Below are 26754 nucleotides of genomic sequence, written 5' to 3'. Positions count from 1 at the left end.
GGATTGATTCGATTTAAGATACATTATTGTAATTAATGAATCACCATTTCCTAAATATACTTATCCATGTTAAATAATATATATTATTATTTTGTGTGTGTGTGTGTGTTATTATTATTAATATATTATTATTATTAAATGATAATTAAACCATAGAGACATGTCTCCTCCTTTCATATTTACATGAGATTCAAATTTGCAGTTGGAACACACCTATAACAATGGCAATGTTAGTACATTTGCAGAATACAATCTTTAAACATCAACAATGTTTCTGAAGTTTAGCAAAAAAGATGCAATGAATACTTTATCAAAAAGACAAAGTATTGAGATACCATAAGTGGCACAAATCCATGATGTGCTCAAACAGTTCAGAATGGGTCATCCAATACTCCAGGAAATTACACCATTTGAGGAATTTGTTTAATATTAAACAATTGCTCGAAGTATAATCTATTCAAAAGAATACCCATACCTTCTACGTTTACAATGAAGATGGGCACCTTTTTTTGCACCATGTGAACATCATCTTTGATCACTTTATATTGGGTACGATTTGAGGTGGAGTATAGCAGAAAGAACATAATGTACACATGACATGAATTGTAGATCCAACCTATCAATGTTATCAAGGAAATCCTTGCAAAAGTCAGCCAAGTAAGCCTCGAATCTGATCCCACTAAGTAAATGTTTCTTCTTCCACTAGGTGGCTGTTGCAATCAGTTATAAAGTGAATGCAGATAAAACTTTTTAAATTTAAGATTAGCAAGGTAATCATTTTTTTATTTTTTTAATACATGTTCAGATTTTAAACACAAAACATTTCATCAATAGAAACCATACTTTGCATAATAATATACATCGAGATTCACGTAGGTTGGCCTTTGGACAGTTGTATTAGCAGACTGTATCTTCCATATGCAAGTGCACATTTTACCAGGAGTCAATGTTCGGAACAAAAATTATACTTTTAAGAATTCTTGGCCTCTGTTTATAAAACACAATACTCCCATTGGTGCTTCCAAATGGCAAAATGTCCTCTGAATTGAGATGAACTCGATATCAACTTGCATCTGCTTTAGGAACTTCAAATTTTATTGAACTGCCTTGATTCACTGCAATATAGAAATTCCAAAAGTTCAAGACTATCTAATATTTAAAAAAGATCTCTTAAGATAGGAGAAAATGATTTTTTTTTTAAAACTTGAAGGAAACATTCACTGGAGTGCAAAATTTTAGAAATAAGACATGAAATGCCATTATGCTACAAAAGGAAGTTTGTTGCCCCATCGATATATTCTTTAAAGCATGAGATACTTTGTAAGCAAGTTCACAACTTTCTACGAAACGGAATTATTTATTACACTATAATATATGTCCACCTTTTATGGAACACGATGGGATCATCAGGGCGTCCCTGGGACATAGCCTCAAGATGGGGGATGTTTCAAGGATGTTTGCCCATTACAGAACATAACTAAAAAGTCCACTCAACTTACAGAACATTTCAAGGATGTACGTCCACTATTGAAGACACAAGAGATGTCGGGACATCCCTGATGGCTGTACTTTGAAAAAACGTCCAAAACAACTATTGCAGTCAAGGACGATGGCCTTCAGCAAGGTTGAGCTTCTTGCATATATTCCTAAAATTTGCCTGTTTTCTGGTAAAGGAAGAATGAATGAATAGAGAACTAGTTGACATTAGCAGCAAATTAGTTATATCACTCATGTCTATAATTTAGTTGTGCAGTGTAATGGTAATTGTTGATAATTGGTCTTTTATACAACTAACATATAGGCAGCTGGCATAGTAGTGTGCTTGATTGAGCTTTTTGTGTTGGCTTGCATATTACAAATTTAAGTACTAATTTTATATGTTATGTTCGTAGCTGTGTACCTACAATTTATAATATTCAATAAAAATATTGCTATCCCACAAACCACATCCTCGCCTCACCCCAAAAACTTGGGAGGAATACTGATATTCGCAGTGACATGAGAAAATATGGAAAGCTCAGTGACCGTAAACTTGTTTTCCAGTCCACGGTACTTGCACAGCAATCACAGGAAATCATATACACAGAATGTGGAAGGAAAGATGAAATACATTCCTCCCCATTGTATAGAAAACCAATGGGGAATCGCATAGCAATATTCTGGGAACAGAAACATACCAGAAATTAACAATGCAAAGCACTCAAGCAACTTGCCATCTAATCATAATTAGCATTTGAGTTCCATTTTTATTGCTCGGCTGCTGTTCTTTTCCAGTCAGTGCACCAGTAGTGAGTCATAAAGCTGGGCCCAGAAAAATCCTATATTTAGCAAATTAGATTGCTTTATGGTGATATTGCTATCAGGATTCAACTGTGTAGATTTTTGAGTCAAACTGTGAGCATCACCTAGATCCAATGCATGGGTTCAACAAGTTTGACTCAAAAATCTACACAGTTGAATCCTGACAGCAATATCACCATTTGACCTGTTGTGGAAAATACCTCCTGCTTATCAATTGATGAGCTTAAGGTGCTTTCTAATGAATGGTTCATAATACACAACACTTGGTGAAGGTTTTGCAAATGGGGTTGCAAACAGAGTGGGTTTAACCATGGAAGAAACTCCGTAGTTAAGCGCACTCAAGCTGAAGTAGTACTAGGATGAGTGACCTCCCGGGAAGTCCTGGTGCTTCACCTTTGTGAGCATCACCCAGATCCAATGTGTGTTAAGTGTTCCATTCATTCTCACAAGAGATGGGTTCTGTGAACCCCTACTCGTGAAGCGTGGGGTCAATGAGTTTGACTCAAAAATGTACACAGTTGAATCCTGATAGCAATATAACCATTTGACTTGCTGTGGAAAATAACTCCTACTTATCAATAGATTGCTTTAGTTCGAATCTTTTATTTAGTTTAGCTTTCTTGAATTTAGGAGAAGTGTCTAGTCAACATTTTCATGGTTTAAGTTTGTTTATTTCTATTTTTTATTTTTGAAGCAGAAGATTTTTTCCCCTATTTTTAGAGAGATTCTAAGTGATGGAGAATGTGATAAGGCTCCAACTTTAATTAGTACTGCATTTCTGTTTTGGGTGCCCAAGTCAGTCAACCTATCTAATGAACACGGGCACTTACTTTTCTAAGAAAAAAAGTTCAATAGACTATTCAGACAAGTTCTATAATTCTGATCTCATGCTATTTTTTGGTTTGTGTACATTCATCAGATTGGGGTTGCACGTTGATATACGCATATGATAAAAAATTTAGTTTGCAATTAGGATTCTGTTGAAGTGAGTTTTGTTCCACTACAACATACAGAATTGAATACTTAGTATCTCAATATCAAACACCAAATCTCCAACTCTTTCTTGAATAAGGTTGCTCATATGCTAAACAATGTAGATGAATTCTGTGATCAAATGAGAGAACCTCAAGGTTCCTTCTTAATTGTGGACTTTACTCAGTTATAATCATGTGATATGCTTGTATCACAAAGGGACTTATGCTATTCACTCAATGGATATCAACTTAACTTCTTTAAACAGTTCCTACCATATAACTTGCAAAGGAAATAAAAGCTATTTAACTCTAAGAATGTAGGACAATGTTATGATGGGGTGAGCAACTAGTCCTTGCTTCACCAAATCAACTAGGCATAGTGTTGTTTTTATGGTCAGATCAATAAAGAATTTTAAAGTAACTCACATAAAATACATACTATGCACCCTGGGAAAACCTTCAAGCTTGAAGGTGAAAAACCCAAAATAGAATCTTAGATTATATTTGTCCAAACAAATAAAGTCTGGTTACAACCTTGCCAATATCGATATATAATTGATCTCCCAATGAATAGAAACTGATCAGTATATCTATCGATTTCTGCCTGATAATGTATGTTGATTTTCTTGAGTATATACATTTAATATCAAACTCCAATGATGAATCGATCTCCCTATATATATATATATAGTTACTTGGCAAAATCCTTTATAAGCTATTGTGATGAAGGGCCACACCACCATTACCAACATACAATTAAAAACATAACAACATGGAGACAAAGAGAAGAAAAAATGCTTCACAAAGTATGCTTTTATTATACTTGAAAATCCTCACAATATTCTTCGAATGAGATAACTCCAAATTCTTACACTATGAGAGAGGTTCCAAAGTGAAAGCTTCCAAACTAAGAACTTCCACCAAGAGAGCTTACAACCAAAGAGTTTCACCAAGAAGAACTTCTCATCTAAGATCTTATACACTAAGATCTTTCAACTCCAAAGCTTCTACCACAAGAGCTTGCAATAAGATCTTACACTCTAAGATCTTTCACCTCAAAAGCTTGATTACAAATGCTCATATGCCTTGCTTATATAGGCAGTTACAATCCAAGATATTACAAACAAAACCAATGTGGCATAAAAGGTAAATGCAACTACCTTGCAACAAATATTAAATTCTCACTCAATGACAACTAAGCACCACCATGTGGTCTAACTAGAAAATTGCATTGCCTTTGTAGAGCATAATAAATATTAAATGCATGATTTAAGGAACTTTCCACAAACTTCTAAGATACCACCCCCATACCTCCATAATTGAAATGACAACTATTTTTCTTATTTTTCTTTTTGTGCCACCCATGTACTTTGGTAAACAAAATACATTTTTCTCCATTTTTTCTATTTTTTATTATTTTTCCTTCTATTTTTATCACTTTCTCTCTCCTCCAATATATATATATATATATATATATATATCATACCCCCTTTTTTTTGTTATGCAAGATGCTCCTACATCAAACACCCATGGTAGGAAAAAAATTGTGAATAGGAATTCACAAAATGAAGTAGCCACTTCTAATAAAAAAAATTTCTTCTCTTCCAACACCTAGTTGGAACAAGTATTCACTGCCGATATATTTTCTCCTTTCTTCTTTCCCAACACCTAGCTGGAACAAGTATCTGCTACTAACAATACTACTCTGCAATTAACTCTGTCCAAGTATAATTCTCATCCTCCTCCAATCTACTTGAATTTAATACATTTGTAATAAACCCAACAACACCATACAAATCTTCTTTTCCATACCACACATCACTAGCAAGATCTTCATGTAAACCATCATCATTATCTTTCAAATCCATCTCAAATTCAACATCCCATGATTCATAGAAGTTTAGCTGTTTCACATATTCATCTTTGCTTGCTTATTTCATGTCGTCAACAAGGCATGTAACTGCTTCACTCGTTTGACCTCCAACCAAGGCATCGTAGTCTTCCTCTACTTCTTTAGTCTTCAAATCATCTTCATCTACTTCCCGTTCACAAATCTTGTCATCTTCACAATCTTCCTCTTCTTTTTCATCTTCTTCAAATTTAAGTTCACAAATAATTTTATCTTCATCCTCTTGCTCTTCTTTCTTTTCCGCATCCAAATGATTATCAACATCTCTTTTTTGATGAAGAACGCTTCTCCTTTGCAACTCTGCTTCTAACTCATTCATCCGCTTCTGCAAACCCAGAAATATTTCTTCTTGCATTCTCTTTTTGAATCTCTCAACCCTAGAAATCTTCAAAACCCATCCAATCACAAAAGTCATCTTCTTTCTCTTCTCCATAATCAAATCTTCATACAACAAACTTCACACAATACATGCACCTCGTGCAAACTGCCTCACAGTCAGTGATTTGTCTACACAATCAAGAACTCCTTGACAAACTTCACCTAACCCAAGGTCCTGGTGCAAACTGTCTCACATTCGGCAATCTGTCCAAATGCTCAAGAACTCCTACTCTGATGCCACTTGATGAAGGGTGCTCCCCTTAATACCACAAACACATAACATAAACAAAGAAATAACAGCAATTAGCGAGAACAAAATATGGGCTTATTATCATCGCAAATGTGGAATTACAGAATTTTGAAATACAATATGCGAACCCACATGGGCGCCTTCCTTATAATAATTTGCAACACAGAGCTGCGAACTATCACCCAAAGTTGTGCTAGACAATGTACGGACATTCCTTAAATAGGCATTTTTACACTGCTTGGGAAGCTTCTAGACGTCAAACCCTAACCTTTGAGACCAACTAACTCTAAAATTACATGTAGAGTCGGCCCGATACGCCTTTGACACTTATTTTGGAAATTTTGGTCAGCCCAACTTCTGAAGATCATAAATTTTGAACTGTTGCTCTAATTGGCTATTATAACCACTTTTTGGAATCCTCGGTTTGTGATCTATAGGGCCTAACTGGCGCAAGCTCTAGTCGACCCCCATTTTGGAGCTCATCCAAGGCCTCTAAGGTCTTCAAGGGTGAGCCTGAAGCTATTTTACCAAAAATTCACATTACATTCGTGAATTCTCATGATATGGCACTGAGCCTGAACTGCTAGGCTAATATATCCAAAATGAACATCCACCTCTGAAAGGACATTCTGAGCTCGTATGATTGACTTAATAAGTAGCAAGCCTTTAGAAACAAAAACTCTACACTGAGACAACCCTTATTCAAGAAACAAAAAGGAAATATCTTTGGGTGATGCAAGATTGCTCTTACACCCAAGATGCTCCTACATCATATTGAAGAGGATTTTGGAGCATTGTTGTAATTGTTGGCAAATCATAAGGCAAGTTTGTTCGCATGCTTCTTATTCAAAAATTAATAATTCTAGATGGCTTAAATGTGACAATTGTCCCTATATGTTTCATCTTGGTCATGTTCGAATGCTTTTTGCTAAACCCATTTCCATTCCTGGCTCTGATACCAAATTGAATAAAAAAGACTTTAGACTCATGGACAAATGGACACATGGATAACTTGGAATAAACAACATGATGGACTTTCTAATCTACACTTTTGAAATTTAAACTTTGTTTTTGATCTATAGTGATGATTGCACGAAGTGCATGTACAAAGAGCATACACAAGTTATAGAGATCAGAGGAAGGGGCTAGAGGATATGGGATATGGATATGAAATCCAGAGAGCCAATGAGATTGAAAAGACAAGATATGGCTAGGATAAGAATAAGGACAAAAGATTGTAATAACCCTAACTGGTTATAACTTGTCAAACGCCAAATTCTTCTCTAATTTAGTTGTTTGACATTTTGTCAAACACTTTGCAAGCAAGCTCTCATACCACTATAATAACCCCAACCGGTTATAACTTCAACAAACACCAAATTCTTTACTAATTTAGTTGTTTGACATTTCACAAAACACTTTGCAAGCAAGCTCTGATACCACTGTAATATCCCTTGCCCAAACTAACTGATTTTAGCTCAAGGAATATTGTCAAACACTTGTATGCCGCCTTTCTCTTTTAAGATTTTTTTTGTGTTTCAGATTGTTTGATATAGTTTGAATGATGCTAAGAAATTTAGAATGTTCGCAAATGATATTACAATAACTCTTACAATGAACTAATATGCAACTACAGTTCTTTTTGGTATTTTCAATGCATATACATGGAAACTAGATATGGAATGCATACCTACAGCCAACTGACATTTTGACAAATAATTGACATACAACTATTATGCTAATCATATATGCTATTAGATGAACATTTCGTCAAAAAAATGGTATGCAACATATATCTCCTTATTTGAATTCATTCCCACGTACAATGCTGCTACGAATTTGCCAAGACAAATGGGCTTACAATAATGACTACAGCAATGTCAAATATGATACTGAGTTATCACTTACAACAGCAAAATTATATGCCTAAGATTACAATGCTAACTACTAACAGTTGCAAGAGGAACCTGATAATAGTGATGCCCAATGATGGAGATGAAAGTTGCAATCAAAATCAAGCACAAATACTATAGCGCGACACTATTCACGCGTACTATAGCAGCAAGGAAAAAAATGATTATTAATGGCTGCCAAAGATGAATCTTCAGGTTTACACTCAATGGTACTTCAATATTCTTCAAACCCTTCGGTTATTCCTTAACTTTAAGCACAAATAGAACTCAAGAATGAAGCTCTCCTGAATGCGAAATTCATTGGACATTTGACCACCTCAAATGGTTGCAACTATGAAGAATTGATGCTCTCCAATGGCTAACTGAAATCAAAAACCCTTAGTTTATTCTCCCAAGTTTATATCAAATGCAATTGACAATAATCGGATGCTTAACAATGAAGTTTTCGCCTCTATTTATTCTTTTCCTTCACCCTTCTACAAGGAATTAAAATATTATTTAATTGCACTCTCTAGAAGCTTCCCCCTTTCCAATACAATAATTAGTTGTATTTCTAGAAAATACACTCTCTAGAAGCTTCCCTCTTTCCAATACAATAATTAGTTGTGCTTCTAGAAAACTAAATTAATTAAATATAAAGTCCCCTTTAGATTTATTTATTTGTTGACTTTAATTTAATTTATTTCTCCCTATTTCTCCACTTAGCCTTCGGAGAATGAAAAGCTAAGAACTCCATTGAGGGTCTAAAAGATGGGGAACATTACAGTCCGCCCTCCCTGAAATTGTTTGTCCTCAAGCAATCTAGCAACACAATGAACTCCAACCTCCACCTGGGTCCCAAATAAAGTAGTATGTGACACCTCTGTCAACATTGAACCAATTGCATACCACTAACATCATCAAGATCATCAACATAACCTGCACTATAGCACTCAAAACCTATGCTAATGATGTAGGAGTTAGAATATCACCGAAAGAAAACCCCACAAGAAATATCTTCATCCTAGTCCCCACCCATATAATATATACTAGACTGGAATCCTGATCAACAATCCCTTGAAGAGACATAGCTAGAGGAGAACCATATGCACTCATGCCAACTATATCAACAATAGGTATAGCCACATCAAAATTTGTGGACATAGGAACGAGACTGCATTCGTCCTTGCTCACACAAGCAATGGCTCTTCTAATTGATGACCACAAGGAGCTTCCAATAACAAAAGCTCCCTTGTCACTCATGATAAGCAGCCCAACTAGTAGATGACGGCTCGCCCTTCAGATTGCTATCCAGGCAACCACAACAACATATTGGAATGACAACCGCTGCCGAACCATTCCAAAAATTGTGCCAAAGAAGTTGCAAAGAGACGACTTTGGGGAGCCCCAGTATAGCAATCAGAATGCTTCACGGACCTCCCAATAGAAACGATGTTGATACCAATAATTATTCGAGAAAAAGATTCGTATAATAATAATGCAAAGGGAGGGAATCAGTCCACATGATAGATGTAACGGTCACTAATGGCAATTGGTGGAGCGGGGCACCGTTGGAACAAGGCAAGGGGTCCAACTATCTTCACCAACTCCTATCAAGGTTGGCACAACTCCTAACAAGGTTGGAATCTCCTAATAGGGATTCAAAGTCTCCTAACACGGACTAATATGTACAGAATGCTTTTAATGACTCCTAATAAGGTCCATCCTCTAACAAGGAATATTTATAGTAGTATATCATCTTGTGGGTACCATCCCTACTGGGGGTTTCCCTAGTTAACTACCAACGGCTGCAACACAAAACTGAATCTTTACAAATGGTGAAAACTGAGCCCAACTCCACTCAGGAGAGTGATCAACATCAACCTCAAACATTAGATTGTCATAAGACAATGTTGCATCCATGTCGAACATAGTATTGTCCATGAAGTGAACATCAACACTTTGTTGATCGATAGTATAACATGACTGTATCACTATATCACTCACTCATTAGCAATACCAAGTGTACTATCATCAGAGCACACATCTACAACTACATGCATACTGCTAAACTCCTCATTGGATGGTTCAACTGACACAAAAGTGGCTGTTGATAAGACACTATCCTTGCATGCTCCTACTCCCACTATTGTTGCATCACCATCAAATAAATGATTCGGGGAACTCATGCAGCCAACTGCATCATCTGACTTAACCTGACATGAATTCTCATCACGTTTCACCTCAATTTTGCCCAACTCATGCAGTGTTTCATAAAAAATGTTCTGCAAATCTGAAGTTGTAATTGTATCATCACATTTCGCTCTTTGAAAAAGCGATATCATGTTGTGCTCAAATCTCGAATTCGAAATCAGTTGAGTCATCTGTTTGTGATTTTGATTCATCTCATTCAATAGCACATCCAATTGTTTCCCAATACCCTGTATCTCAAAATCTCCATCCCTTGGCGAAGAAGTACGCCATTTGCGGGTATAATGAATTCCAAGCCTTCTATCACCATCCATAATGCTAAAAACCAAGCCCTCTACCTATGGGTTAAAATAAAAGTGATGAGCACTCCCCACAGTGTCATGCTAATAAAAACTCCCAATCTTTGTCAAGGGCTCATCATCATCAAACTGGGAATCAAAAGATGGCTCCAATCTCTGACTCCAAACTATTGGTCGGGCAGGATCCTAGGCAACACTCTCAACAAACCCAACCACAAAATCCTTACTGGGAAGCATTGTAGCCAAGGTCTCCACAATCTTCCTCACCAATCGTTGTTTAGCACAAGACCTGAATGATGGTCCCCTTAGATATGTTGTATGAAACCTCCCGCAAATCCGAGCTCTCAAGCAAATACACCATGAATGACTCAATATAGTAGAAATTATATGTGTAAGCATCAATCTGCTCCTTCGCAATCCACAGCTGATCCCTCTGAAAATGTGAGAATGCCAACTATCCAATGCCACTAGTCGTATGAAAAGAAGAAATAGATTCACTTGTAGTAGAAGGAAGCAAATCACCATGAGAGGTCGTCTCCACTGATGCTCTCACCTCCTCTATACATACTACACTCATATCCTAGACAAATATGTTCACTACATCATCACATCCCTCATCCTCAACTATACAAGCAAACTCACCACCAACCACAACATGTAACTAAACAGGGTCTAGGGTTGTTGTCAACTGTACCCATTCTAACTCCATGATAACCTTTTCCAACTATGATTGTGACTTTTGAAGAGCCAACTGAGTATACTGAAGAGAGTCCACAATGACCTCAAGCTCCCGGGTGAGCTCAGCCACCTCCTTTTTCCCTAACAACATCTCATAGCAAGTGCTACCCCATTCCAAAAGGTAATCCCTATTAGCATCTAACTGAGAGTAACTATGCTTCAAGATCCTAACAACCTCTTGAAGCGCATGAACCTCTGCTAGAGAAAGAGTACTATCAACATGCTCATCAAACATAGGACCAACCCAACCAGATGTAGCTAACATATGACAGATAGCATCATAATGCTCAAGAGCTAAAGAAATGTTATTATCACTCACCTTCAGCTGACACGTCACATGATGCCTCTGTAATCCCTGACTCCTATCCAAGCACTCTATCTCACTTACTGCACTGAGATAGGAAACTGAATTAGAACTCTCCACCACAAGATCGCTTATACGTGTGCTATCTTCCTCGCACAATTTTGCATCCGACATACAATTGCCATGTACCTCAACCAACTCCTCATCCGAAGAAATAGAATCCATTACCGTATCAATCTCCTCACATGTCTCAACTTCCACCTCAATAGTAAGATCCTGTAACCATTGATCCTGGGACTCATCCAAAACCTCCTTAGAGCCATCACCCAATATCTAACAAGGGGTTTCATACCCAGTACATCTCATAGCATCATCAAATGGATCATCAAATGTGTCTATACTATCTGCATCGACATCTCCTAACAAATCTTCAACTGCGGACTCCTGACTCTACACACGACTCAGTGCCAGGCTATGAATCAATAATACTAGAGCATAAGCCCACATCTATTGACTCCACTAAAACAACCACATCACCAACATCATAGTTGGGTGAGCCTATATGTGTCTCAGTCCCACCTAAGGAAGCAACTGCCTCCTGCACTGTAGCAACACCATGAGATCTCACATACAAATCTCCAATAATAATCTTGTTCTCGAGAGAGCCGAAAGTATCCGTTGTAACAACTACATCAACTGTCTCTGCACTAACTGTAGCAACAACTCTAGGAGACTCAACTTGCTGAAGCTCGGTGCCACGAAGTCCATCGTCAACACTGCAAATAGGACTTGCAAGTGTCATACTAAATATATCTACATCTGCATCAAGGACTCCTATCGAGGAAAACTCAAGCTTCCTTCCCTTTAACCTTGATGTCGGCCTTCTAAAGGCGGAAACCATATACCTCGTTGCCCTTTCAATTGTCTCTGGATCTAACAAGCTCTCCGTCAATCTCTGTTAATGAAACTTAAGTCTCTCCTGCAAAGCATTCATCTTCACGCTAACTTTGTCATTACTCCACTGACTTCTAGAACTATTAGTCCTATGTATGTCCATGGCTAGAAAATGCTACAATGTTGATCACTCCAAATGCAACAAATAATCTAACAATAATATAAATTTCCTACCCCACAGGATGGCAGGAAACCGCTCTGATACCACTGTAATAACCCTAACTAGTTATAACTTGTCAAATGCCAAATTCTTCTCTAATTTAATTGTTTGACATTTCGTCAAACACTTTGCAAGCAAGCTTTGATACCACTATAATAACCCCAACCGGTTATGACTTCAACAAACACCAAATTCTTTACTAATTTAGTTGTTTGACATTTCATCAAACACCTTGCAAGCAAGCTCTAATACCACTATAATATCCCTTGCCCAAACTAACTGATTTTAGCTCAAGGAATATTGTCAAACACTTATATGTCGCCTTTCTCTTTTCTGATTTTTTTGTGTTTCAGATTGTTTGATATAGTTTGAATGATGCTAAGAAATTTAGAATGTTCGCAAATGATATTACAATACCTCTTACAATGAACTAATAAGCAAGTGCAGTTCTTTTTGATATTTTCAATGCATATACATGGAAACTAAATATGGAATGCATAACTACAGCCAACTGACATTTTGACAAACAATTGGCATACAACTATTATGTTGATCATATATGTTATTAGATGGACTTTTTGTCAAACAAATGGTATGCAACATATATCTCCTTATTTGAATTCATTCCTTTGTACAATGTTGCTATGAATTTGCCAAGACAAATGGGCTTACAATAATGACTACAACAATGCCAAATCTAATATTGAGTTATCACTTACAACAGCAAAATTATACCCCTAAGATTACAATGCTAACTACTAACAATTGCAAAAGGAACCTGATAATAGTGATGCCCACTGATGGAGATGAAAGTTGCAATCAGAATCAAGCATAAATACTGTAGTGCGGCACTGTTCACATGTACTGTAGCAGCAGGGCAAAAAATGATTACTAATGGCTGCCAAAGATGAATCTTCAGGTCTGCACTCGATAGTCCTTCACTATTCTTCAAACCCTTCGGTTATTCCTTAACTTTAAGCACAAGTAGAACTCCAGAATAAAGCTCTCCTAAATGCCAAATTCAGTGGATATTTCACCACCTCAAATGGTTGCAACACTGAAGAATTGACGCTCTCCAATGGCTAACTGAAATCAGAAACCCTTAATTTCTTCTCCCAAGTTTATATAAAATGCAATTGACAATAATTGGATGCTTAACAATGAAGCTCTTGCCTCTATTTATTATTTTCCTTTATTTTCCAGTATTTCTCATTCCAGATCGGTTAGACATTGCACCAATCTCTCTAGGCAATGACAATCCTACAACGGTTCTACACGGCATTCTAAGACTTTGGATTGTTTACGGATTTACCCCTCTATTACTAATTTCTTTGTGACAATGTAATATTCTAAACCAAAATATTCCGAGAACTTGGAAATTTGCTTAAGTAATATTGTCAAACATTTGATGAATGTATCCTGATTTGTGGACTGTAAGTTTTGGCAACACAAATTCTGCTAGCAACTACTTAAATATTTGAATGAACCAAATTACCGAGTACTCCAATATCAATGTATCAATGGTAAAAATTTCATTAGAACAGAGAATGATTATTGTATTACAGATTCTAAATGAATGTGAACAACCAAGCTATTACAATGCCTCAGCCTAGAGTAAATAAGGGAGAACCTGGATTCAAACACGTGAGTGAGCCGGTTGGGTAGACATGTACATACATATGAGTTTATGCTGCCAACGTGAGGTATCGACCCTACTAAAAAACCCTTCTTCTGGATGTGCTCAGGTCACTATGGTTGTTGGAGCTTGAAACCTATGCTCCTGATGAACTCCCACGGCTCTCTAAATTGATGCTCGACGGTTGCTCGTGGCCACTATATGCATCTGCGACCCGTAAGAAAACACCTGTCTCCGTCCGCGTGAGCAACTTCTCTCCTGGGACCTCCCTCCAACATGAATGAAAAGTGTCATGAGAAGTGAACATTACCCGCATGAAGGGGCTCTGTCGGCTGTGAGGAAGATTGTGCTACTCCTGCCCATATGAATTCCTTCCCATGCTATGTCGGCGGTTACTTCTCATGCTAATTTCCTTCAACTTACCTCAATCAAACACCATTCTCCTTGCATCTAGAACACTACTCTAATGAAGTCTCACAAAAATAAGGATTCAAACTATGCATTTGCTAGCTGGTTCGACTGTGCTTACCTCCCATTTGGTTCAATTCTGAATATCTCAGTCATTCTCAATTTTTCTGCCCAAACTATATATCAGTGTATGAAGGGAAGGTTGGGGTGACGTCCAACTCCCTTAGAATCTCCAAACTGGAGGGATTTTGTCCTCACAATTTCAGGCCAGTCACATTAAAGCAACCAGAACTTACAACATATTCTATTCATAAATTCTTGTGTGTAAATCCCAATGCAAGCTCCTTATTTTATAACCTTGAAGTGAGGGAAAAATAATGAAATAAGGGATGTGGGATAAAAAAAAACAATTTTGTCCTATAGTCACTTAAGTCACTTTATAAAGTAAATGACTTTATAACATAAAGTAACTTTATCCACACACTTTAATATAATAACTGAAGTACATAAGATAAAATCTCCGATTGGACTAGTAGGCATCCTCATAGCTGATGTCGTTAATCTATCCAGATGTGGAGATAGATTAACCTAGCGCCACAACACTAGTGTGGAGAAGGGGACATGATAGTCCTCCCTTCCTGGGATTGCTTGCCCTCGAGCAATTTCAATCCTAGGTGCTACAGAATAGACTCACCTTCCCAGGTGGCGTCCTCATATGGTAAGTCTTTCCAACGAACAAAATATTCTCTGACAATCCTATTGTGCAGCTTTCTTTCTCTGGTTTCAATCACCTCATCCAGCACCAAAATAAGTTTACGCACCTCATCAAGCGGGGGAAAACTCTCTGAAGGAACAATCTGCTGGCCGACAGCCTTCTTGAGGCATGAGACATGAAATATGTTGTGGATTCGGCTGTCACCTGGCAAATTCAGCTCATAAGAAACCTCTCCTGCCCTCCTAGTGATGCAATAAGGTCCATAAAATCTAGGCTTAAGTTTCTTTGATCCACTTTTCTTCAAGGAGCTCTGTCTATACGGCTGAAGATGAAGAAAAACCCTATCACCCAACTCAAAACTCCGCTCAGTATGATGTTGGTCAGCATATAACTTCTGCTAGCTCTATGCCTGTTGAATACTATCCCTAAGAGCTCTGAGAATGTCCTGTTGTTCCAAAATCCAGTCTTTGGCCAATAGCGCCCTGCTATCCTGTAAGGCTAAATCAATAAAAGAGAGGGGCTCGTAACCATAAAGGGTGCGGAAAGGAGTCATCCGAATAGACATATGACAAGTGGAGTTATAGCAATACTCCCCCAAATACAGCCACTTAACCCATGCTCTCTACTGACCTGCAATGTAATTCCTCAAGTATCCCCCCACCCATTTATTCACTATTTCGGTCTGACCATCCATCTCCGAGTGATAGCTAGTGGTGGGAGTTAACTATGTACCTATCAATCTAAAAATTTCCTGCGAAAAGGTGCTGAGAAACTTACTATCCTTGTCACTCACAATAGTCCTAGGTAATACATGGAGGTGAAAAACCTCTCGAAAGAACAACTCAACCACCTAGGAGGCTGACCAATCCACAACAATCGCAAAGAAGTGCACGAACTTAGTCAGTCTGTCTACCACCACAAAAATGCAATCTCTGCCCTGGACCCTAGGCAGCCCTGTGATAAAATCCATGGAGATACTCTCCTACCTCTGAGTTGGAATAGGGAGAGGCTGAAGTAAACCTATAGGAAAACCCTGTTCAAACTTGTTCCGCTGATAAATTTGGCACTCTCTAATGTGCTGCAATACATCGTCCTTTAGCCCCTTCCAAGAGAATCTCTCCCTAATCTACCTATAGGTTTTGAAAAAACTTGAGTGTCCTACTAACGGTGCATCGTGTATGGTGTGCAAAATATCCCCTTTTAGTTTAGATTCAGGTACTAGGTAGATTTTGTTTTTGTAGTATATAACATCATTCATTACCTTGTACCACTCATCCTGAAGTGTACCATCCATAATCTGACATGCGTGGGTATTTTTGGAATACTCCACTAATAGCTGAGACCTCCAATCTACTGAAATCTCAGAAATGGCGTAGCACTCTAGCACTGGGGGTCTTGGAGAAAGAGCATCAGCAACTATATTATTTTTCCCCTTGAAATACTCGATGTCAAAATCGTAAGCTTGGATCTTGCTAACCCATTTCTATTGCCTTTCATTCAATTCCTTCTATTCCAGGAAGTAGCATAAGCTATTATGATCGGTCTTCACTATAAATTTACTTCCCACCAAGTACTACCTAAACTTGGCTAAGGCATGCATTATGGCTAGCATCTCTTTATCATAAGTAGAATATAGTAACTTGCTGCCCCTAAGTTTCCTACTTTCAAAAGCTATGGGATGATGATCCTGCATCAACAATGCCCCTATTCCGCTTCTCGAAGCATCAAACTCCAAAACAAAGGGTCTAGAAAAATTAGGAAGTGCTAGCACTAGACATGTACTCATCACCTATTTCAATTTATCAAAGGCTGCCTCTGAATCCTCTATCCACCTAAATGCCCCTTTTCGTGTTAGATTGGTAAGGGGTGCTGCTACCTGGGAAAAACCTTTGGTGAATCGCCAGTAATAGGAACAAAGACCAAGGAAACCCCGCAACTCAAATGCATCTCTTGGTGATGGCCAAAACCCCTCGGCACCAATCACATGACCCAAACAGAGAATCTTGGTTAACCCAAATTTGCACTTAGACTCTTTTGCGAATAAAAAATGTTCTTCCATAAGGCTAAGGATCTCATCCAAATGTTGCAAATGTTCTTCCCAAGTCCTGCTAAAGATTAATATGTCATCAAAGAAAATCAACACACTCTTCCTTAGCTATTTTTTGAAGATATGGTTCATGCATCACTGAAAAGTGGCAAGTGCATTTGGAGCCCAAATGGCATCACCAAGAACTTGTAGTGTTCGTGGTGGCATCTGAAAGCTATTTTATGCATATCCTCTTTGCAGACTCATATCTGGTGGTACCTTGATCAAAGATCTATCTTCGAGAAATAAACAGCCCCATGGAGCTCATCCAGTAACTCATCAATGCGGGCGATCGGATACCTGTTTTTAATAGTTCTCTTGTTCAGGGCGCGGTAATCTATACACATCCAAAGGGTGTCATCATTCTTCTTAACCAACACCATTGAAGAGGCAAAGGGGCTAGAACTGGGTCTAATATGTCCCATATCTAGAAGTTCCTTAATCATCTTCTCTATCTCTTCCTTGTAGTGCCTGGGGTGACGATAAGGAGTGGTAATGATGGGTTTGGCACCCTCCTCTAGCTCAATGATATGTTCAAACCCTTTATCTGGTGGAATTCCCGAAGGTATATCCTCAAACACCCTCCTGTGCTTGTCTAGGACCATCTGAATGTCACAATGGTATTGTTGTCTTGTATTCTAAGTCTCCTTGGAAGAGATGAAACACTATGTTGCCCATTCTATGTCATCGTGCCTCAAAATAGCTTCCATCTTGTGAGTTGTTATCAACCTGGGTCCACTATCTGGTATGGCTTTTAGGGTTACTAACCGATCACCCTGTGAGAATTCCAACTACATGGTCTCGTGATCAAAAATGTACCTAGGGAGAGTCCTTAACCACTGTCTACCCAGAATGGCATCCAACCCATCCAAATCAACAACATAGAAGTCAGTCTCTAAAAGACAGTCACCAAACTATATTCAAAGACTGGGTACTTTCTCTGTGCAACTCAAAACCTCACCACCGGCTACCTTCACTTCGAACTCGGGTATGTCAACTGTCTTCAATCCTCTTTTAGATATCATCTGTGTGCTAATGAAATTATGGGATGCTCCTATATCCAAAAGACAAACAATGCGTTGCCCCCTAACTACACCCTTCACTCTAAAAGGATGACATGCTAGATCACTAGAAAGAGTCGCTATAACAGGAGGTTGTTCCGTAGTGACCTTCTTTTTGTCTTTAAGGGGCTGCTCCTCGATTTCTTCCTCCTCGCTGTCCTCAACATCATCACCTTCCTATTGCTCTCCCTCATCCTCAAGAAAGAACCTCAACATAGTGAATCTTGCCTTTACCAAGGCATCTATGGTCGGGGGTCCAAGGTTCCCTACATGTGAAGCACAATTTCTTCCTTCTAATTTCATTACGAGTCTCAAAATCCAATCTGGGAGGATTTGGTTTTTGCTGGCTTTTGTTTCCTTGACTCGATGTAGACCCTCTATAGGGTTTCTTTGGAGGCTGCAATAGTGAAGAAGGCCAATCCAAATCATGAATGATCTTAATCGCATCATCCAGGTTATTCGGTTTAAGTACCTTAACCAAACCTCTAAATCTGTCCTGTAACCCCTCTGTGAATAACATCACCTTGCGTTGCTCTGACATATTTGGCACCGTAACTGATATATGTTGAAACTCATCAATGAACTTATCCAAAGACCCATTTTGACATAACTAAGCCAAATCCCTGTAATAGACTTCAATATCTTTCTTGTCAAAGTGAGTAATCAGCTTAGAGCTGAAAATCTCATATGAAGTTATGAGGCCATGATCCTGGGTGACTAATCCATGATGCCACCAATCATACGCAGCTCCTTCCAGGTGCATTGTTGCAAATCTGATGGCTTCCGCTTCAACCATGGGTTTAAGTATCAAATAGGTATCAAGCTTGTGACTCCAAGCTCTAACGGATGTCTGACCGCTACCATCAAAGGTGGGGAGAGTTAATTTGTTAATAGCATGTTCTAGGTGCCCTTGGTCTCTGATCCTACTGCTATCTACCAGCCTCTCTTTTTTTATTTAAATACTAGACAAAGGTCAGATTTTGTTTAATTGGATCCAAAAACAAATCCCATTCATCAAACATTGCCATAACATTGTCCGGTAATAAATTTGGAGCTGCATGTGGTATTGCTTCTTCTACATCAAAAACTGGCATTAAGGGCTTGTCAATGTTATGTGTGGGAGCTCTAGCAACTCGGGGAGACCCAACTATACTATCGCCTCCATTGTGATGGCTCGGAGCTCTTCCATGGACCGGTGCCAACTGCTACATAGTACCTGCTAGTTGTTGAAGAGCATTGGCAATGTTATTTTGTCCATCTCTGATAGCCCGCAATATTTCCCTTCATGTTCATGTTCCGTCTCATTATGTGCCATTTGAACGTTGTTTCCTGGTTCAGCCTATCCCAAATGATCAACCTGTTGAGTAATATCAATTTGTTCACCTGTTCTAAATGTTATTTCCTCATCCACTATAAAACTATTTTCAATCTCGATATGATCTGAAGAATCTGCTTGTTTCGGCTGTAGCTGACTGAATTTATGTTGTCTTTTACTCATTCCTAGCTGTCATTTTGGATAAAAATTTGGTCCGCAAGAATTATGTTATTTCCCACAAGATGGCACGTCTTGTGGCTTTGATACCACTATAATATTCTAAACCAAAATATTCCGAGAACTTGGAAATTTGCTTAAGTGATAATGTCAAACATTTGATGAATGTATCCTGATTTGTGGACTGTAAGTTTTGGCAACACAAATTCTGATACCAACTGCTTAAATATTTGAATGTACCAAATTACAGAGTACTCCAATATCAATGTATCAATGGTAAAAATTTCATCAAAACAGAGAATGATTACTATATTATGGCTTCTAAATGAATGTGAACAACCAAGCTATTACAATGCCTCAGCCTAGAGTAAATAAGGGAGAACCTGGATTCAAACACATGAGTGAGCCGGTTGGGTAGACGTGTACATACATATGAGTTTATGCTGCCAGCGTGAGGTATCGACCCTACTAAAAAACCCTTCTTCTGGATGTGCTCAGGTCACTATGGCTGTTGGAGCTTGAAACTTGTGCCCCTGATGAACTCCCACGGCTCTCTAAATTGATGCCCGACAGTTGCTCGTGGCCACTATATGCATTTGCGGCCCGTAAGAAAACACCTGTCTCCGTCCGCGTGAGCAACTTCTCTCCCGGGACCTCCCTCCAACATGAATGAAAAGTGCCATGAGAAGGGAACATTACCCGCATGAAGGGGCTCTGTCGACTGTGAGGAAGATCGTGCTACTCCTACCCATATGACTTCCTTCCCATGCTATGTCAGCGGTTACTTCTCATGCTAATTTCCTTCAACTTACCTCAATCAAACACCATTCTCCTTGCATCTAGAACACTACTCTAATGAAGTCTCACAAAAATAAGGATTCAAACTATGCATTTGCTAGCTGGTTCGACTGTGCTTACCTCCCATTTGGTTCAATTCCGAATATCTCAGTCATTGCCGATTTTTTTGCCCAGACTATTTATCAATGTATGAAGGGAAGGTTGGGGTGACGTCCAACTCCCTTAGAATCTCCAAACTGAAGGGATTTCGTCCTCACAGTTTCAAGCTAGTCACATTAAAGCAACCAGAACTTTCAACATATTCTATTCATAAATTCTTGTGTGTAAATCCCAATGCAAGCTCCTTATTTTATAACCTCGAAGTGAGGGAAAAACAATGAAATAAGGGATGTGGGATAAAAAAAAAAAATTCGTCCTGTAGTCACTTAAGTCACTTTATAAAGTAAATGACTTTATAACATAAAGTAACTTTATACAAATGCTTTAATATAATAACTGAAATACATAAGATAAAATCTCCGATGTGACTGGTAGGCATCCTGATAGCTAATGTCGTTAATCTATTCGGATGTGGAAATCGATTAACTTGGTGCCATAACACTAGTGCGAAAAAAGGGGACATGACAAACAAGAAAGGACCCTTAGTCCTTATCTTGTCTTCTCTCTTATTTTGTTTCTTTCTTTTGTTTCTTCTCAATCACCATTTGGTGCTTCTGCTTTGGCCAACTCTTCTGTTTGCATGCTCAGTCCCATAAACCTTATTGGTTTTTCCTAGACATTAATATTATTATCTTATCTTATCTTATCACCCTTCTAGAAAGAAATAAAATATTATTTAATTGCACTCTCTAGAAGCTTCCCCTTTTCCAATACAATAATTACTTGTATTTCTAAAATGCACTCTCTAGAAGCTTCCCCTTTCCAATACAATAATTACTTGTATTTCTAAAATGCACTGTCTAGAAGCTTCCCCCTTTCCAATACAATAATTAATTGTGTTTCTAGAAAATTAAATTAATTAAATATAAAGTCACATTTAGATTTTTTTTATTTGTTGACTTTAATTTAATTTATTTCTCCACTTGGCCTTCGAAGAATGAGAAGCTAAGAACTCCATTGAGGATCTAAAAGATGGGGAACATTACAAATATATCTTGTGGAAAGGATAAGGTGAGATAAGGACAAAAGATATCTTCTGAAAAGGATAAGATAAGGACAACAGATATATTGTGGAAAGGATAAGATAAGATAAGGACAAAAGATATCTTGTGGAAAGGATAAATAAGTTAAGGTGTGACAGCATTATGATAGGTGGCAAATTGATAAGGATAAATGGTCAATGTAAGAAAGCTAGGTGGTAGGTGTAAGCTCAAGATGACTTTTTTTATTTTTCTACTAAAATATTCTAATATTCTACTAGACTTTATTTTGTCATTTTTTCCATAACCATGAAGTGAGAACGACCCACTTTACACCCGTAAGTGGATACCTGGATCTTTTTACATGGATATCATCTAAGACACAGAGGGACCCTTGTGCTAATCATCATGATGGCAACGAGGACTATCATACCACATGGTAGACAATGTCAATCCTTTCTTTTTACATAAGCAAAAAGATTTACATTTTTAGTTAGTATCATAGTTATACTCATCTGATTCATAGGGAATATCCCCTATTAATTCATTATGGATGTCATGATAACTTGGATTAAGGTCATCCCAACAATAGAGATATTCTATAGTTCGGTGTTGCCATTGTATACATTCTCCATTTGGATGATTAGCATCATACACTCGGATCTTATGAAGATAATGTAATGTCCATACCCAAGTGCGGATACAACGCTCCACAATGAAAGGTAATTTTTCATATAATGGTTTGGTGAGAAAAATACCTTGAGGACCATATTCATCAACAATCTTTTGGTTGAAATCATCACGTCCCCACGATCAACAAACCAAAGGCTTCAATATTTCCCATGATATCGTGTTCCCAAGAAGACTTGATTCATAGTTGGTGCATGCAAAAGTCCTCGAAGCCATACAAGAATATTATCATGAATTCAAAAATAGTTTGGATTACCCATTTGCCAAAATTGGGGATTATAAGGAATCATTAAAGTTAAATCCCAAGGTTCTTGCCAATTAGGGGCTACTAATTCTTCATAGCGTGGATCAAAACAATATTGGCCTTTTAGTTGAGAGGGTAGCTCGATGCATAGAAATCCCTTTTCCAAAAGAATTTATTTGCAATTGAAATAAGAAGTGTCTTCCTTTTCTCAAATTGCATTGAGGTCATTATCCTTCATATTAATTTCATATTAATATACCTAATGTGAATTTGAGATTTCATAACCATATAGCATTGCTTTTCTTCAATTTGACGACCTTCTCGAGAAAGAAAATCAGGCAAAAGATTTTGCTTGCTCGGGTAATGAACACTATCAAATTCAAAATTATCAAAAACTTGTGCCCACCGATGCAACCTACGCCGCACAACCTTATTCTTTGACTCCTTGAAGTATCCTTTCAAATTTTGTAGATCCATTTGCAAAACAAATTTTTGGTCAGCCAAAAAAAATGAATTCCTTTAAATGTATTAATCACTGCTAGGATGTTTGTATGGGTACTGTGGTAGCTCAATTCACTCCCATTAAATGATCTAAAGACATATCTAACAATTTCTTCCTTTCCTCTAGAGGTAACTTCTCTATTGTCCCCACTATTAGGGTTAGTTTGGGACAAGTAATACCTACAAAAATAAACATTAAAATTTAAACAATAAGAAATCTAACTATACTATTCTACTCTCTATCCTAACCCCAACCTTAACGACATCTTCATATCAGGATCAATAACCTTCTTGAGGATCCCTAGATCCTCGGTTACTTCTTTGTCTTCTATGAAGTGATTCCTTCAAGGTCCTTCCTAGAATAGATATTCTCAATCAGGGCCCTTATCACATATGCATATGTTAACTTCAACGGAATATTACGATCTTATAACCAAATTAAGATCACTCTCTTCCTAAACGAAGTCTCTTGATCTTAATCTATTAAGATCACTCTCTTCCTACATGGAGTATCTTGATCTTAATCTATTAAGATCACTCTCTTCCCAAAAGGACTCTCTTGATCTTAACAATTAAGTTTAGCATTTTCCTAGTACTTCATGTTTATACATGTATAAATATACATTTGTATATAGGTATAAGTTATTCACAAAAATAAACTCATAATAACATTCATACCTTCCTTATCCTTTAATATACTCAAATTTCCTAGATTGATGGGGCATGATCTCTTTACTGGCTCGACCATTCCCAAATTTCTTCTGCAGTCTTTTATTGATGTTCAACTCCAATGATCTTGATTTTCCTTAATGCTTGTGAGGGCTTGATCGTCTTTCTCCTCAACTCTTATCCAAGGGTGTTTATGTTGTTTCAATCTTTTCCTCATACTCTTTCTATTGAATGTTGAATGTATTGTTACTGATTGCGGTACTTTCATAATTCATCAATGGTCTTCTATTTCCAATGATTATCATTATTTAAATTAACATTCCTTTGTGACTAATCCTTGGTTGGCGGCACATGTATCGTTGTGTTAAATGTGCTCTCTATCAACAATTTCCTTTGCATTATGATATTGTGTGGATGTCACATGATTTTGTCAGTGAGTGGGAGATTTATTTTTTTGATGCTACTATGAATACTAACCGCACGTCCAATTATCTTTGCAGGTCCACAATGGAAATTCTTTTTATACATCCTTCCTTATTATTTTTGTTGTTATGGGCTCTATATCTCATATTAACCTTAGTACTCATGGGGCATTTTGCCAATCGGTAGGTATATTGGTTCCAACACCAACGCGAGATATGTTTTGCGATTTAATTACTAGTGCTCTTACCGTCGCTGATTTCCTCCACGTTGTGTCCATTGTTCTCCTTCCTATTTGATAGTAATCTCCATTTGTTTCCTAAGACAACATCTTTAAAAGCTACTTCAAACCGATGCTCGAATCACATTACCCTCGTATCGCTGACCATGGCAGATCCTCCATCATACATTGTTTATATTGATTTGCCCGATAAGACATTTTTACCGTTGTACAATCTTCTATCTAGTCATTGCTGACTAAGCTTACTGTCAGTCGTTGCTGGTTTATTTAATGGATGCTTTTTGTTTTGTTTCCCTCTAATATCTTTTACTTGTGCCTCGCTTGACGCAATATATATATTGCTTACTCATTGATAGGGTCATGTCCTTTCATTATTATTACTATTAGAATATAGCTATGAGAATAACAATTAACTATTTAGTTTACATCTATTTATTTATATCAAAGTGTAACCCGTATTAGATTATATATATTGCTAATTATTTATTTTATTTGTTTAGTAACCAATTGGTTATTACCGTGATTGATTACAACTAGGGATATTAATTATGATTCTATAGTAGATTTCTTTATTACCAGGGTTAATACAGTCCTACCCTCTCAAAATTGCTTGTCCTCCAACAAGTATAAGTTTCATTTGATTTGTTAGATCTTAATGAATCCTTAGTTCTTGTGTAATTTCCCATTTTGAATTCAACAATAAAATCAAGAGCTGAAGGATTAAGTGTATTAAATCCTATGAATGAATCCACTTTGATTGTTTGTGTGCTAATTAGATTGGTAAATATAAGATCGATCTTTATTTACTAATAGCCTATAGGTGATTGACTGAGAATTATTGTGATCAATTTATCAATTAATTTGTGTTTGAGATGAGGGATGATTGATAGGTTTCATGATATCTAGGTTGGAGCAATTAATTTTTAATGAGTCGCCTAATCAAACCAATTTAAATTGTTTGATTGATGGTCCCAACATGAATGTATGATTGATTGTTCCCAATTTCAATATCTCTGTTGTAGTTGATGATTTGTTTAATGCCCTCTTTAGGGAATAATTAGTATGGATTTAATAGTTAGCATATTAGGCCCAAGTATGTATATGTATAACTTCTTCTTGTATATCATCCTTAAGAGGATGGGAATTTCAATGTCACAAGGTACTAGACACTCATCTATGAGTAGGCTTCTTCAAGGCATTGGAATTGCATGTTTGTACCCATCTTGGAATCTATTTTTCTCAAGAGCATTTACTCTATATCTCCCAAATTTTAAAAAATCACTTGTATTCATGTACTTATATTCATCATTTATGTAACCATGTGTCCAGGCTTCATTCACACCTATATCCAATAATTAAACATTTATATAATTCATAGCTCTGATACTATTGTATTGTCCCCACTATTAGGGTTAGTTTGGGACAAACAATACCTGCAAAGTAAACATTAAAATTTAAACAATAAGAAATCTAACTATACTATTCTACCCTCTCTCCTAACCCCAACATTAAAGAAGTCTCCATATTAGGGGCGATAAATCTCTTGAGGATCCCTAGGTCCTTGGTTACTTCTTCGTCTTCTATAAGTGCCCCCTTCAAGGCCCTTCCTAGAATAGACATTCTCTATCTAGGGCCCTTATCACATATGCATATGTTAACTTCAACAGAATATTCCAACCTCGTAACCATATTAAGATCACTCGCTTCCTAGAGGGAGTCTCTTGATCTTAAGCTATTAAGATCACTCTCTTCCCAAAAGGACTCTCTTGATCTTAACAATTAAGTTTAGCATTTTTCTAATACTTCATGTTTCTACATGTACAAATATACCTTTGTATATAGGTATAAGTTATTCACAAAAATATACTCATAATAACATTCATACCTTCCTTATCCTTTAATATACTAGAATTCCCTAGATTTATGGGACACGATCTTTTTATTGGCTTGGCTATTCCCAAACTTCTTCTCTGGTCTTTTACTAATGTTCAACTCCAACGATCTTAGTTTGCCTTAATGGTTGTGTGAACTTGATGGTCTTTCTCCTAGACTCTTATCCAAGGCTGTTTATGCTGTTTCAATCTTTTCCTCATACTCTTTCTATTGAATGTTGAATGTATTGTTACTAATGGTAGTCCATTCATACTTCATGGATGGTCTTCTATTTCCAATGATTATCATTAGCTAGATTATCATTCCTCTGTGATTAATCCTTGGTCAACAGTGCATGTATCGCTATGTTGAATGTGCTCTCAATCGACAATTTCCTTTGCACTATGATATT

The 26754-nt window shown here is 37.3% G+C and overlaps 1 protein-coding gene across 3 annotated transcripts in view; it reads right to left on the bottom strand.

Moving 5' to 3' along the window:
* Window positions 1–409: 409 nt before the first annotated feature.
* LOC149571367 (dual specificity protein phosphatase 1B-like) overlaps window positions 410–26754 on the bottom strand; it is a 173130-nt gene continuing 146785 nt past the window's right edge. For all 3 annotated transcript variants that reach the window (XM_089812908.1, XM_089812909.1, XM_089812907.1), the window contains one exon: window positions 410–1115. In XM_089812908.1, coding sequence (XP_089669034.1) covers window positions 1063–1115 — 53 coding nt within the window. In that variant the 3' untranslated portion in view covers window positions 410–1062. The remainder of the gene's footprint in view (window positions 1116–26754) is intronic.

Source organism: Cupressus sempervirens, chromosome 2 (assembly GCF_028749045.1).
Source record: "Cupressus sempervirens isolate cs-2001-9-10 chromosome 2, ASM2874904v1, whole genome shotgun sequence".
NCBI lineage: Eukaryota > Viridiplantae > Streptophyta > Pinopsida > Cupressales > Cupressaceae > Cupressus > Cupressus sempervirens.
The sequence above is the reverse complement of the archived record's forward strand: the minus strand, read 5'-3'. Positions and strand labels throughout refer to the sequence as shown.